Source organism: Penicillium lagena (genome assembly GCF_028827675.1).
Source record: "Penicillium lagena strain IBT 129212 chromosome Unknown utg000001l_segment0_segment0, whole genome shotgun sequence".
NCBI lineage: Eukaryota > Fungi > Ascomycota > Eurotiomycetes > Eurotiales > Aspergillaceae > Penicillium > Penicillium lagena.
The window spans coordinates 5,081,768-5,095,096 of record NW_026623222.1 but is presented as its reverse complement, the minus strand read 5'-3'; the positions used below and the strand labels follow the sequence as shown (position 1 = coordinate 5,095,096).

General features: G+C 51.9%; 6 protein-coding genes across 6 annotated transcripts; 4 read left to right on the top strand and 2 right to left on the bottom strand.

Annotated features, from left to right (window-relative positions):
• Positions 1-3: 3 nt before the first annotated feature.
• Positions 4-2,701, top strand: N7510_002248 (uncharacterized protein; the record flags this gene model as incomplete). The annotated part of the gene is made up of 3 exons (XM_056974175.1): positions 4-129; positions 199-1,023; positions 1,073-2,701. 3 exons carry the CDS (start codon positions 4-6, stop codon positions 2,699-2,701), a joined length of 2,580 nt encoding a protein of 859 aa, XP_056839292.1.
• A 487-nt stretch (positions 2,702-3,188) lies between these two features.
• N7510_002247 (sugar porter family MFS transporter) lies at positions 3,189-5,181 on the bottom strand (the record flags this gene model as incomplete). The annotated part of the gene is made up of 7 exons (XM_056974174.1): positions 3,189-3,349; positions 3,424-3,497; positions 3,555-3,985; positions 4,048-4,600; positions 4,668-4,892; positions 4,957-5,033; positions 5,086-5,181. The coding sequence occupies 7 exons, from the start codon at positions 5,179-5,181 to the stop codon at positions 3,189-3,191; spliced, it is 1,617 nt and encodes a 538-aa protein (XP_056839291.1).
• Positions 5,182-6,529: 1,348 nt separating this feature from the next.
• N7510_002246 (glycoside hydrolase family 154 protein) lies at positions 6,530-8,588 on the top strand (the record flags this gene model as incomplete). Its single annotated transcript, XM_056974173.1, has 3 exons — positions 6,530-7,011; positions 7,078-7,376; positions 7,432-8,588. 3 exons carry the CDS (start codon positions 6,530-6,532, stop codon positions 8,586-8,588), a joined length of 1,938 nt encoding a protein of 645 aa, XP_056839290.1.
• A 445-nt stretch (positions 8,589-9,033) lies between these two features.
• N7510_002245 (uncharacterized protein) lies at positions 9,034-10,164 on the top strand (the record flags this gene model as incomplete). The annotated part of the gene is made up of 6 exons (XM_056974172.1): positions 9,034-9,090; positions 9,148-9,221; positions 9,278-9,488; positions 9,547-9,606; positions 9,657-9,941; positions 10,000-10,164. The coding sequence occupies 6 exons, from the start codon at positions 9,034-9,036 to the stop codon at positions 10,162-10,164; spliced, it is 852 nt and encodes a 283-aa protein (XP_056839289.1).
• A 108-nt stretch (positions 10,165-10,272) lies between these two features.
• On the bottom strand, positions 10,273-11,604 carry N7510_002244 (bifunctional chorismate synthase/riboflavin reductase [NAD(P)H] ARO2; the record flags this gene model as incomplete). Its single annotated transcript, XM_056974171.1, has 3 exons — positions 10,273-11,102; positions 11,152-11,513; positions 11,570-11,604. 3 exons carry the CDS (start codon positions 11,602-11,604, stop codon positions 10,273-10,275), a joined length of 1,227 nt encoding a protein of 408 aa, XP_056839288.1.
• A 212-nt stretch (positions 11,605-11,816) lies between these two features.
• On the top strand, positions 11,817-13,269 carry N7510_002243 (putative lipoate--protein ligase; the record flags this gene model as incomplete). Its single annotated transcript, XM_056974170.1, has 3 exons — positions 11,817-12,800; positions 12,857-12,964; positions 13,021-13,269. 3 exons carry the CDS (start codon positions 11,817-11,819, stop codon positions 13,267-13,269), a joined length of 1,341 nt encoding a protein of 446 aa, XP_056839287.1.
• Positions 13,270-13,329: the final 60 nt, after the last annotated feature.

Genomic DNA, 13,329 nt, shown 5'->3' with positions numbered 1-13,329 from the left:
GTTATGGCTTCTCTCTTTTCTAAACGTCTGACCTGCTTCTACTGCGGGCGGCGCTCTACCCGACCGACCAGTGGTCCCGTTCGCAAGTTCCGCTGCGAACATTGTGAAGCCGACAACCATCTAGACGAGGTACGTTGGTTAAACTGCCGGCCTGGCAACCACAGAGCCCCTACTAATCTGCTTCTCTCACGGTCGCAGAATGGAGAAATTACAGATCCCCCAGCCGCGGAGACAAACCCAGGGATCTACGGACCCGACGCTTCAAGCCCGCCCTTCGAGACAACCACCTTCACCGAATCCGATCTATTCTGCGCCAAATGTACACGCAACCAGCACCTTTTCACCAGCCAATTAGCTTCCTATTTCCCCCCTGTGGACGACCCTCTCTACAAGGCCGCCGAGCGCGAGTATCCGCAGTTCCGCAGAAACCTGGAGGAACGATACCCTCAAGTGTGCGACAAATGCGAGCCTCGTGTGAGAGATCGTATCCGTCGGACAGGATATGAGGCGAAGGCGGATCATCTCAGACGTATGATGGATCGGAGCAGAGCGAGTAAAGCCTCTCGACGAGCTAGGGACCGGAATTGGAGGAGTCTGCTGGTCATTACAGGCGCGTTCGGTTATTGGGGCAGCATTGCTACCCAGATTGCGTGGGATTCAATGAGTGGCTTTGCTAACAGTCAATTGTCGGATGGTGTCGACACACCTTCATTGGCTTCTTGTGTCAGTCAGACGGTAGGGATGCGACGCATCCCTAGCAACTGCGCCTTCGATCTGGCGCCCTTGGCTGGCCTCGGACTCGTTGCGGGTAGTCTTTCTCTTTGGTGGAACCCGAAGCTGCGCATGAAGGTCGAGGGGAGAGGCGGCAGGTTCGCTGGTCTTGGGGAGTACTACAAGGTCCAACTGATAGTCTTGGTGGTGAGGTGTGTGTTTTGGGCGGTGCTCAAGGATCCGTCTGCCAGTGGTCTGAAACCCACTTTGCCTCCAGCTTTACATTTGTTCATGGTCTTGTTTACATTTCTGGTGAGTATCTCAAGCTCCTTTTTTTGTCGGGCCAGTGCTAATTGGATAGTCTGTGATAATATCCCGCGGTCTGGTCAAATACGACACTCGTCCGCTGGTGGATTGGTCCGATAAATCGTGGGAATCTACTCCGATTCGAAGCACAGAGGTATCGCCAGTATCGGCCCCTCGCAGCAGACAAGTCAATTCGACCCCCACCGCAAATGGCGTGCGAAAAACCCAGCGTTTTCCAATCGAGACACTGGCATCTCCGCGGCCTGCTCCAGATAGATCTCCGACAATTCCTCCCACTCCTCCACCCCCAGAGACGGATGATATGGATTGGACTCCCTCAGCCCCGCAAGATATTCGACCAACTGTGAGCATCTACCAACGAAATCAGTCGTCTGTTTTCGATGGACCTCTCCCGTTTTACGGAACTCTTCCGTCGGCCCCAAAACCTCCTGCGTGGAAACTTCGAAATCAGACTCCCAAAAAGCCCATCGCACAAGTTGTTGAACCCAACCCATTTAACCGAAGCCCTGCCCAGCAAGCCAACCAGTGGCAACAAGGGTCTGATCGCTCTGAACCTGTTTTCAGGCCTCCGACCTTTTTCCCCAATCAAGACACTTCCACGGGACTGGAGACGTTGTTTGACAATGCATTCACAATTCAATCATCCGATGATCCACCTAGAGGCAACTGGGCGCAGCAGAATCCGCATCCAAGACCTGCGTATCCTGACAATGCTCAAAATTTACTTACCTTCCAATATCTTCGGCTGGGATTATTGGGATTCTCTATTTTTGCGTGGATGTCGTCTCAGAACCGCCAGTTACCGATTCCTGGGAATTACATCGAGGTCGGAGCTTTGGGCAGCGCAAGTCTTATCGCAGGATTTGCTCTCCTGGAGGCTGTCAAAAGACCTCTAGCTCACTGGAACGGTATGGAGATCTTGATCTTCATCACAGAACTTGGCGCGGCTGTGCACCTGGGGGCGCATTTGCCGGGCGTCTCTATTGATCGAGAATATTTTGATCGGTACGGCAAATTGCTTTTGGTGTTCATGGCTGTGCAGGAGGCCCTTGGTCTTGTGGCATTCTATCGAGCGACATCAACTCAAGGACCAGATGGCCCGCTACCGGCAGAGTCCGTTTCGTCCACACAGGGATCACCGCAACAACAACAACCACATCGCAACGATATTGCCTGGTCTCCGGTGGACTCAAGCCCTCCCGGGCCGCAATCATTGAGCTTGCCGCGCTCTGCTGCTCCCTCGCTGTCATTTTCGTCAACAGCAGGAGGATCCAGCTTCTCCACCGCATTGCCTCCTGCGCCACAATACCGACTTTCCTCGTCCCAGACCTTCCACTCATTTCCGACCAACTACAACAATAACCCTCACAGTTTCACCATGAGCTCATTGAAGGAGAGCGATCCTCCTTCTGACTACGATGTGGATTCAGACAGTGAGACCATTGCTACGACCGCCACAACGCTCACCGATGCCACCACTCGCAACATCCGGTATGGTCGCAACCCCAACCTTGACTATGGGTCTCCCTTCTCACCGAAGCGGAGTGAACTGGGTCCCGGTATTGGGGGGTTGAGTCTCGAAGATCGACCTTCTGCGCGTCGCATGACCCGCAGCCAGACGCAGCAAGGTCTCTCGACGCGGCGGCCCCGTGCGGCCAGATAAGTTGATACCATTGCGTTTGTTGATTGATTCGGTTTATTTCAAACCCCGGATCTCTCTCTATCTTCCTGATAGATTGAACCGGCTGATCTCGTTTTCTTTTTTTGTCTCTTGCTTGGGCGTTTATTTGAGCGAGCATACAGATCCATAGCGCTTGTTGGGGGTTTCCTTTTTCCTGATTGTGTTTACTACACATTATCGGTTTGTTTGCCAGCCCGAGGAGGCTTTGGGGATGGCTGTACATTTTTTTTTGCTTCTCTGTTTATCTTACGATTTCGATGACATAACGATATGGGCAACAATGGGAAAGCATTTCACGGATATCTGAAACTGTTATGTAGCAGGACGAAAGCTTGATCATACCGCATTGGCACTATCAAATAAGCTTTCTACTTGTCGTCAAGTGCGAGATTCCGAGTCAGCACCAATATTGAATATTAAGCATGTATTCCCAAAAGAATGAAGGCTGTTCGAAGTCTGCGGCCCTGAATCATTCATCCCTACGGGCCTCGGGAGTCACCCGCTCGACATGCTCACCATTCGTAGCTTTGTCTGCATCACCCTGTGTCGAGGCTCGCTCAGGATCGGCCATTTTATGCTCCACCAGCTCTGTAACGCCGAAAAGGTCGTCCATTTTCTCAAGAGACAAGCCTGTGTGATTGACGAGTCAGCAAAGATATGTCCTGTTCATGGATGTGGGAAGCTCAAAATTTCTAAGGACTTACCTTTCGTCTCAGGAATGAAGAACCAGACGAACACACCCATCGAAAAGCAGAAGCATGCAAAGATGATATACGTCCTGGTCCTTTCAGTCAGCAACTACCATCGACCATAAGAAGCAAAAAGAAAATCTTACCCATATCCGTTACTTCCAACAGTAGCAAGCATATTGGGCACAGCCCTCGCAACCACAAAATTGAACAGCCACTGCGTAGCCGCACCAAAAGCAACGTTCAGAGACCGCAGTCTTGCAGTCGGAATCTCAGAAACATAGATCCAGCAGACGGGGCCCCAACCAAACTGAAAGAAAGCCGCAAACAGGAAAATACACACTAGGGCAACGTAGCCCGCAGGAATGACGGGTGCGCCCTTGACAGGCGGTGCGATGCGGACGTAGAGTCCGATGTAGAGCATTGCAAGGCCCTGTCCGACAGAGGTCCATAGGAGCGAGCGGCGACGGCCAAGTGAGTCGGCGACGAAGATCAAGAACACGCCGCAGCCGACCATCTTTACGATGCCGTAGACGCCTGTTGCGAAGAGGCCTGTTGCGCTACCTTCTACGCCGAGCTATATAGTTTAGTGTTGTTAGCAGTATCCTCTTGGGCTTTATTGACGTAGATGCCACTCACATTCTCGAAGATTTGAGGTGCGTAGTAATTGATAGCGTTTGTCCCAGTCATCTGCTGGCAAATCATCAAGAAGATAGAAATAAGAGCTCGTTTCCGATTACCCGGAATGAGCCACATCTCCTTCATGAGATCCCAGAACCCGGAGCCGCCAACGAGAGCACGCTCATGTTCCAGTTGCGTAGCAATAGCCTGGAACTCCTGTTCGATGTAAGGGTGATCAGCCGGCAAAGCGCGGACTTTGGCGAGAGTCGCGCGGGCCTCTTCCCATCTATCCTGTTTTGCCAACCATCGCGGCGACTCGTTGCACAGGAGCATGCCCACTAGAAGCAGAACAGCTGGCAAGCCCTGCATTGCCAATGGAACGATATACATGGCTGGCCCGGAGATGTGGAGTAAAGAACCGTAGTTTATCCAGAATGCAATCATGATTCCGGCTGCGATAAATAGCTGATAGAGACCTGTTAATCCTCCACGGATAGCCCGTGGAGCGTTTTCTGCTACGTAGAGGGGGTTGATCATTGAGGCGCCTCCGACTCCAAAGCCAGTTATAAGACTGAATTGGGTATGATAAGTTAGACGAGGAACTGAGAGCCAATTGAGTTGGTTTCTTTGAAGCATACCGTCCGATGTACATGCAAGTGAGGTGACCGCTTGCCGCAGTCTGCATGGTAATTCCTATTATGGCCAGAACCGCAGACCCGATCAACGAATTCCGTCTTCCCCATTTGTCGGCAGCAGGGGCCGCGCCTAGAGCTCCAAAGAAACAGCCCGCCTGAAGGGTAGAGACGATGTTGGCGGACAGGTTTGCTTCTCCGACATCGCTGAGATCCAGCAGGCCGTATGTACTGTAAAGAATAATGTGGTTAGATGATGTGCTGTTCTCGAAGGAAGAGAGATATTGCTGCGTACGCTTCGAATGGCTTCATGGTGAGAACACCGCCGATGATACCGGAGTCCATACCGAATAACATGCCTCCAAAGCATGCCTAAGAGATGTCAGTTTATTCAGTTTGACAGCAGGAATTAGAGTGCACGAACCGAGCAGGCAAGCATATAAACTCTCCATCCATATATCTCCGTAGGATCTTCTCGCATCGCATCATTGCGGACGATTTTTTGTATAAGTGATGCCATTTTTAAGATTGATTGATCAAAGGAAAAGAAAAAAGAGGATATAGATCGATGATAATCTCTTAGATTGTCAGAGGAATCAGGGGAAGAGAAAGAAATTCCCAAGATGGCGGGGAAGCAGGGCCAAGCCGAGACAATCATATATTAGTTATTGAGTTGATGATTAGAAAAATGAACACGAGGGCTAACCAGGCTAGTGCCCGCTATTGATTTGTCAATGAAAAAGGGAGAGCCCAGCTGCAACTACTACGACACTGGCTAGGCAAGGTATCATCAAGTCCGTGCTTTTGCTCAGAAGCCGATCAGACAACCATAGAACCAACCAACGAGAGGAGAAATGGATCCAAAAAGTCCACGAATCCGAGACCGTGCCAAGCTGTTTGGTAGCTTAACAAACTCAGCGGATTCAGAGATCGTCGTTCAATGCTCGGCTCCCTCTGGCTGCGACAGCGCTAGGTCTCTGCACGGGAAGGACAGAGCGGGGGGCGCCGGGGGCGTCGGGGGCGTGGGGGGCAACAAGGAACGGTCAAGCCTGAATGACCGTGTACTGTACTACAAGAGCTCTAACGTACCCCGTAGTGGTTATATTAGCCGGAATTGTGCTGGGTGTCGATCTGTCTGTTAGATACCCCGTGTCTATCCTTTGCGGGGGAACCACCTGACTTAGGGCTAAAATATTGATGCCTGAGGAATCAATAGCAAAGTGCATGGCGTTGAGACCAATCTTTCTGTCGAAATACTTGAGGAATGCCATTATACTCTGCTACCGGAGAATGTAGTTAATCCTTTCGTTATTTTCTGATATTCCATGCAAAGGTGCGTCTCCGGCCAGCTGTGTCCAGCTCGTTACGCTATATTAGTATCTTGCGAGATATATCCAACCTCAAAGAATCGACAGAGCCGATAGAGACTCTGCAACCTCCATTGCTACTAGTTTATAAATGTAATTTAGTTTTACCAATTTAAAATAAGCATTTTATTGCTCCCTGTTGCCGATTCTTTGCCGACCGTTCGATCCCGGCTAAATAGAGCCACTTCAGCCGCTGAACCCCCACGGCATGTATCAACAAGTTTAGAATGAGCTACTTCATGCGAATTTCGTCATTAGGTCGCGGACATGTGTCCGATACAAGTGCAACGCGTGGAATGATCTGATCCTTGTCAATAATGGATCCACCCGTGGAGTGCTCGCTGCAGCCGGTCGGTCGAAATTGACCATTATTCCCGGCTGAAAGAGTGATCGGGGAAAGAGCCGATGGTGTTTCTCATTTAACCTGGGGGTGCCGTCATTGGATTTTAACGGTCAGGTAATCCCCTCTGCTGCAAGAATTCCCCTTTCAAATCCTCGCCAATGTCGGTCCAGGCCAACGGCAAAACGCGTCCCCAGGCGTTCAGCGCATCACCATTTCAATCAAGATCTGATTTTCAAGATGCATGCCGCGCCATTCTGGATCCGCTTGTCCCTCATTTCACCCCGGGGGGCAGCCGCGTCAAGATAGGGTCGTCCACCACTCGGTTCGACGAGGGCGGTGCGCAGATCGAAGGATATGCGCGGCCACTTTGGGGTCTAGCATCCTTGCTGGCTGGTGGTTATGAATACCCTGAGGCTGCCCTCTGGAGAGAGGGCATTATCAACGGCACGGATCCAGAGAGCCCCGAGTTTTGGGGTGAGATTGAGGATCTTGATCAGCGCATGGTTGAAATGTGTCCCATTGGGTTTACATTGGCCGTGGCACCTCATGTCTTCTGGGATCCATTGACGGATAAGCAGAAAGGCAATGTGACAAAGTGGTTAAATAGTATTAATGAGCGCGAAATGCCTAATACCAACTGGTACGTTATGGTCAAGCCTGACTTGATCAGCCAACATTGATGCTAACGTTGTGACTTGATTTGCAGGCTGTGGTTCCGTGTCTTCGCAAATCTTGGTCTCAGACAAAATGGTGCTGAATACTCTTTATCGCGCATTGAGGCTGACATGGATCATTTGGACACTTTCCATGTTGGTGGCGGTTGGAGTAACGATGGCCCAAAGAGCCACCACCAAATGGACTATTACTCTGGGTCCTTTGCCATTCAGTTCCTGCAGCTGCTTTATGCCAAGCTCGCGGGAGACTTTGACTCCGAGCGAGCTGCGAGATATCGCGACCGGGCCAGGGACTTTGCTAAAGATTTTGTGCACTACTTCGATCCCGATGGTATGTTTCGGAGGAATCCATAACTGGAATAACGCTAATTGTTCAACCGTTACAGGAAGTTCAATACCTTTCGGACGATCAATGACCTATCGCTTTGCAATGGTTGGCTTCTGGGGTGCTTTGGGGTTCGCAGATGTTGATCTTCCAGCGCCTTTGACCTGGGGCGTTGTAAAGGGTATCCTGCTCCGTCATTTTCGGTGGTGGTCAACACAAGAGGACATATTCAGCAGCGACGGCACCTTGAACCTGGGGTACTCGTATGCCAACACATACCTGACAGAGAACTACAATTCTCCGGGATCGCCATACTGGTGCTGTCTCGCATTCACCCCATTGGCACTGCCGGAAACACATCCTTTCTGGTCCGCTGAAGAGGAGCCATATCCAAGCGCCGCACTGCCCAAGATTGCAGTCCTCAAATACCCCAAGCACATTATCGTTCGTCAGGGTGGACACTCATTCTTAATGTCGTCCGGGCAAGCGTGTCACTATCCGCTGAAAGCGACGCAGGCCAAATACGGAAAGTTTGCTTATAGTGCAGCCTTCGGGTATTCTGTGCCCACAGGCTCCTATATGCTAGAGCAGCACGCACCAGACAGCATGCTTGCACTGTCTGAAGATGGTGGCGAGATTTGGCAGACGCGAAGAATAGCGCTCGACGCCCGATTCGAGGAACCGGACCCTAATGGGCCACCTGTTCTGGTCTCGAGCTGGAAACCATGGCCAGATGTGGACGTAGAGACAATCTTGATCCCATTGACAGGGGACTACGAGAACTGGCATCTACGTGCCCACCGTGTGCGTACCAGACGCGATCTGCAAACTTCGGAAGGTGCTTTTGCGATCTATGGGTGCCGCAGTGATAATGGACGCATGCTGGGACCGATGACTGGAGAAGCAGATGAGGGGACAAGGAAAGATAATCGCAGTGCGCTGGTTGTTTCTTCTGCAGGTGCTGTTGGTATTGTCGAACTGCAGTCGACAGTTGCCCGAGAAGGGCAAAACGTGCTGGCAGACCCTAACTCGAACCTCATCCATGGGCGAACACTTCTGCCGTCACTGCAAATGGATTTGACTGCTGGTCAAGACTGTTGGTTCGTGTCCGCTGTGTGTGCTTTGCCATCCCGGCCCGATCAGAAGAACTGGCGATCAGTCTGGGAGAGCAAGCCCACGATTCCAGCATGGCTCGAGAAGAAAATGGCTCAAATTTAGAAAGCAGTGGATCTTATTCAATGGTTAGACTTTTTAGTATTCTATGTCTAATTTCGTTTCTTTGCAATTCAGGATGTTCTCAGAGACGAATTATCCTCTCTGCACTTTTAGATTGCATTTTCTTGAGGAAGGCGAGGAGGCCGCTGTGGAAGTGCTTCTCAATTATCTCGAAGGGCTCGGATGGTTTTACAGCATTGCATAGAGCAACTGGCGCCGATCGTCTGGCAGTTGTGGATATACAGATTACTAAGTAGTACCTGAGCCTTGGTTCATAATCGTATTGAGAGACTGGTATCGGTTCGCCCTTATAGATGTCCAAATACAGCTTATCTAGCAAACATCACAAACACTTCTGAAACGAACAGCCTCGCCAATCTACAAACCCCGCACTTAACAGGATGCAGTTTGGATAGAGTATTCCTCTACTGGAATTGTCAGTCAAACAATGCCGAGGAAATTGTGCTGGCTTTTCAATCGGAACAAGCCGAAAGATAAAGCGGGTGTAAGCCCATGACATGCATCTCCTCCAAAGCCGCTTCGATGTCATTGACAAGTGCAGTCCCAACAGATAAGCACCAACATTGAAGACAACGGCCTCAAACTACTATATACAGGCTCAGACCCACAATTCGAGTATACATCACACTCGCTTCTCAGGAAACACAGGCCTGGCTAACAATAAACAATAGTATCGTCGCAGTCCACGGACTAAACGGCCACCGCGAAAGATCATGGACAGCATCCAACGGCGTTAACTGGCTTCGAGATTTGCTGCCAGCTGATCTTCCTCAGACCAGGATATATACCTGGGGTTACAATGCACCGCCTGGGACAACTTCTCTCCAGGAAATCTCCGAGAGATTGATCTCTGATCTTTGGGAGATGAGAGAGTCTACAGCAGTATGCAACTGGGTTAAGAACTAAGTTGTTCACTTCGTTGCTGACGGATATTATCTAGACACATAATCATCCCGTTATTTTCTTCGCACATAGTGTTGGGGGGTCTGTCGTCAAGAGTGTATGTCTCTTTTCCTTTTCACTAGTTCCTTATTGAAACAACTCTTCCAGGCTCTACTATACTCCGACTCGGCACAAGAGACTTCAATCCACCACCTTCGGAGTATTAGCCTCTCAACGAAGGGAATGTTCTTCATTGGCACACCAGAGCTAGACTCTAGACTTGCGGGATTACAAAGTTTCGTCTCTACTTTCAAGGGAACCGACCAGGAGCAAAGCGACAGTTATAAGGAAGCAAGCTGGCTAGTTGATCTATTGGAGCGGTTTTCTTCATTCGGCGGGAGTTTTCGAACGGTTTTCGTTTATGAAAGGCCTAATAATGCCTCGTCAGCACAGGTGAGAGAACCGCTGCCATTGCCCATATTCTTCTACTAATATCTTCTCTTTCGAATAGAGTATTCCATCACCGCCGCACAAGCTCGCTTCATGTATGGCAATTGATGCTGATCATAATCACATGAACAAGTTTGGATCACCTTTGGACGTTGGGTATTTGAGGATCAAGGAATATCTACTTGAAATGACTGAAAATGCCGATGAGGGCAGTCCGTGGGAATAGCAGACCTACGCCAATTTAAAACAACCTAGTCAAATATAAAACAAGTCAATGACATCTAATTTCTTCGTAACTCCATTATATAGCATCCGAAAAGATACAAACCCGACATCATGAGGCCGGCGCACCGTTGGGAGCACTAGCAGGTTTAGTGGGCACGGTCTTCGGCAGAGGCGGCAGCAGGTTCTTCGCGCTCTCGCGAGCGTACTGAGCCATCAGGGCATCCATAATAACCAGCGAGGACATGGCCTCGACAATGGGGACGGCGCGAGGAACAACGCAAGGGTCGTGACGGCCCTTAGCCTCAAGAATGCCCTCCTCAAAGCCGTATGTGGCGGTGGTCTGGGCCTGGCCGATAGTGGCTGGCGGCTTGAAGGCAACACGGAAGTAAATAGACGCGCCGTTGGAGATACCACCCTGGATACCGCCAGAGTTGTTGGTCTTGGTGGTCAAGCGCTGAGGACCGGACTCTGCGGTAGCGGCAACAAAGGGATCATTATGAATCGAGCCCGGCACTTCGCAGCCGCCGAAGCCCGAGCCGATCTCGAAGCCCTTGGTGGCTGGGATGCTCAGCATGGCGTGGGCCAGCTTAGCCTCGAGCTTGTCGAAACACGGCTCACCCAGTCCCACAGGCACATTGCGGATCACGCAGGTCACTGTACCGCCAATGCTGTCATGGTTGTCCCGGAAGTTCTCAACGACCTTGGTCATCCGCGCGGCGGCTTCGGTGTTGGGGCAGCGGATCGGCGCGAACGAGTCCACCGTCGGCCGGTCAATCTTTTCGAGCAGCTGCAGAAATTCGGGGTTGGTCGAAGGGGAGGGATGTTCGGGAGTCGGGGGGAACAGGTGCTCATTGCCCACGGAAGAGACGAAGGAGACAATCTCGACGTTATGCGACAAACGGAGGTATTTCTCGGCGATGGCACCAGCGGCGACACGACCTGACTTTTCATTAGGGTACGGAGTCTTCAACGAAGGGGCCTGCCTTACCAATAGTCTCCCGAGCACTGCTGCGACCACCACCGCTGCTCGCCTTGACGCCGTACTTCTCCAGGTAGGTGAAGTCCGCGTGGCTAGGGCGGGGGTACAGGTCCATTGTGCTGCCACCGTAATCCTTGGGCCGCTGGTCCTCGTTGCGGACCATCATGCCAATTGGCGTGCCCAGTGTGATCCCAAACTCCGTGCCCGACTGGATCTCTACGCGGTCCTTTTCGTTTCGCGGGGTGGTCAAGGCGCTCTGTCCGGGACGGCGGCGAGTCATCTGGGGCTGGATGTCATCCTCGGTGAGCTCCATGCCCGGCGGGCATCCGTCGACAATGCAGCCGACCGAGCGGCAGTGGGACTCGCCATAGCTATAACGTGAAGAGTGTCAGTACAGGCGGCGAGAGTTCAGCTCCAGGCATCTTACGTGGTCACCCGGAAATGGTCACCCCATGACGACATGTTGAGTGGTGGTGGTTGTAAATACCAAAGGGTAATTATATCAAGGGAAGGCCTTGACAGAAATCGTAGTAGTCGTAGGGAGGACCAGAGAAGGTGTAATCAGAACGAAAGAAAAGTTCCATGTTCGACTCATCCCACCCTTCCTATCTGGGACTAGCGCATCCGACCATCGGCCTTGACTTTCTTTGGTCTTGTTGCACCTTGTGTCAGTAATGCTGCTGCAACTGCGAGGATGGTCTTCCTCCCGCACACTATGCGATAAAACTACAAGGCTCTGCTGGCCCCGCCGCAACTCTTCATACCCTCTCAGCCGCTTCGCTGAGCTCGTTGGCCGCCCGTCTTCGCGACACCAGATCTACCAATCCGTCTCCACGGACCCATACGTAAACCTCTCGATCGAGCATTTCCTCCTTGAAAATGCGCCAGACGACTCGAGCATTCTATTCCTCTACACCAACCGGCCATGCGTGGTGATCGGGCGCAACCAGAACCCATGGCTGGAGACAGATCTGCGCGCGCTGCACAATGATCGCCAGAATGGTACGGCCAGAGAGGATTGCGAGAGCGCGCTCTACGTCCGGCGGCGGTCTGGAGGTGGAGCGGTTTTCCACGACGAGGGGAATCTCAATTACAGCGTCATCTCGCCGCGTACGGCGTTCACGCGCAACAAGCATGCCGAGATGATGGTTCGGGCGCTGCACCGCGTCGGGGCGACAAATACCAGCGTCAATCAGCGACACGATATCGTGATGACCCCCGACGATGCATCAAAAGACCCAAGCGAGCCTCCATCCCGCAAGGTGTCCGGGTCGGCATTCAAGCTCACCCGGCACCGGGCCTTGCACCATGGCACATGTCTGCTGGATTCGCCCAATATCCATGATCTCGGCCGCTTCTTGCGATCACCGGCGCGCGGATACATCCAAGCCAAAGGTGTAGAAAGTGTACGATCGCCCGTAGGGAATGTCTCCTCTGCGTTCGCCGACTCTTTCTTCTCCACCCTCGCCGTGATTGAAAGCGTGGTGGAGGAGTTTGCGCGGCAGTATGGTATCCATCCAGACGCTGTTCTCCGGGCGCGCCGGGCGCATGCCAATGACCCCGAGATCTACGCTGGAGACAGCTGGGTCGCCGGCACGGTTGGAGATGTACAGGGCGAGCAGGTGCCCGAGATTGGCAAAGGCATTGCTGAGCTACGGGTGAGTTTCATTCCTCGCCCTTCTACGAAGAGCAATCGCTTACCTACTTCTTGCAGTCCTTGGAGTGGAAATACACACAGACTCCCCAATTCACCTTCTCAACCTATCCCATCGACGAAGACCCTCGCGAGCGAGCACCGCTCCCACCCACCCTTCCATCTTCCGTAAGTGTTGCCCTTCCATGTGTGTATTGCTTTTTAAATACTGACATCATCCATAGACCCGCGTATTTCTGCGCCTCAAGCACGGCGCTATCATTGGAAGCTACATATCTGTTTCCTCGGACCCATCCATAGCATCTGATCAGGCTGCTCGCGTGCATGAGGCTCTCAATGGACAGCATCTACATGAGATTATGCGGTCACAGTGGACGGAGATTCTGCGACGGGGTCTGGGCGGAACACAAGATGTAGACGATGGCGTTATCCGAGAACTGGCGCGGTTCTTGGGTGGGTTGCTTGGAGGATAGGTTGGCGATCTCGCGTGGTTTGATATAAAGATCGATGTGTACGATAATCCGCCGTGTATA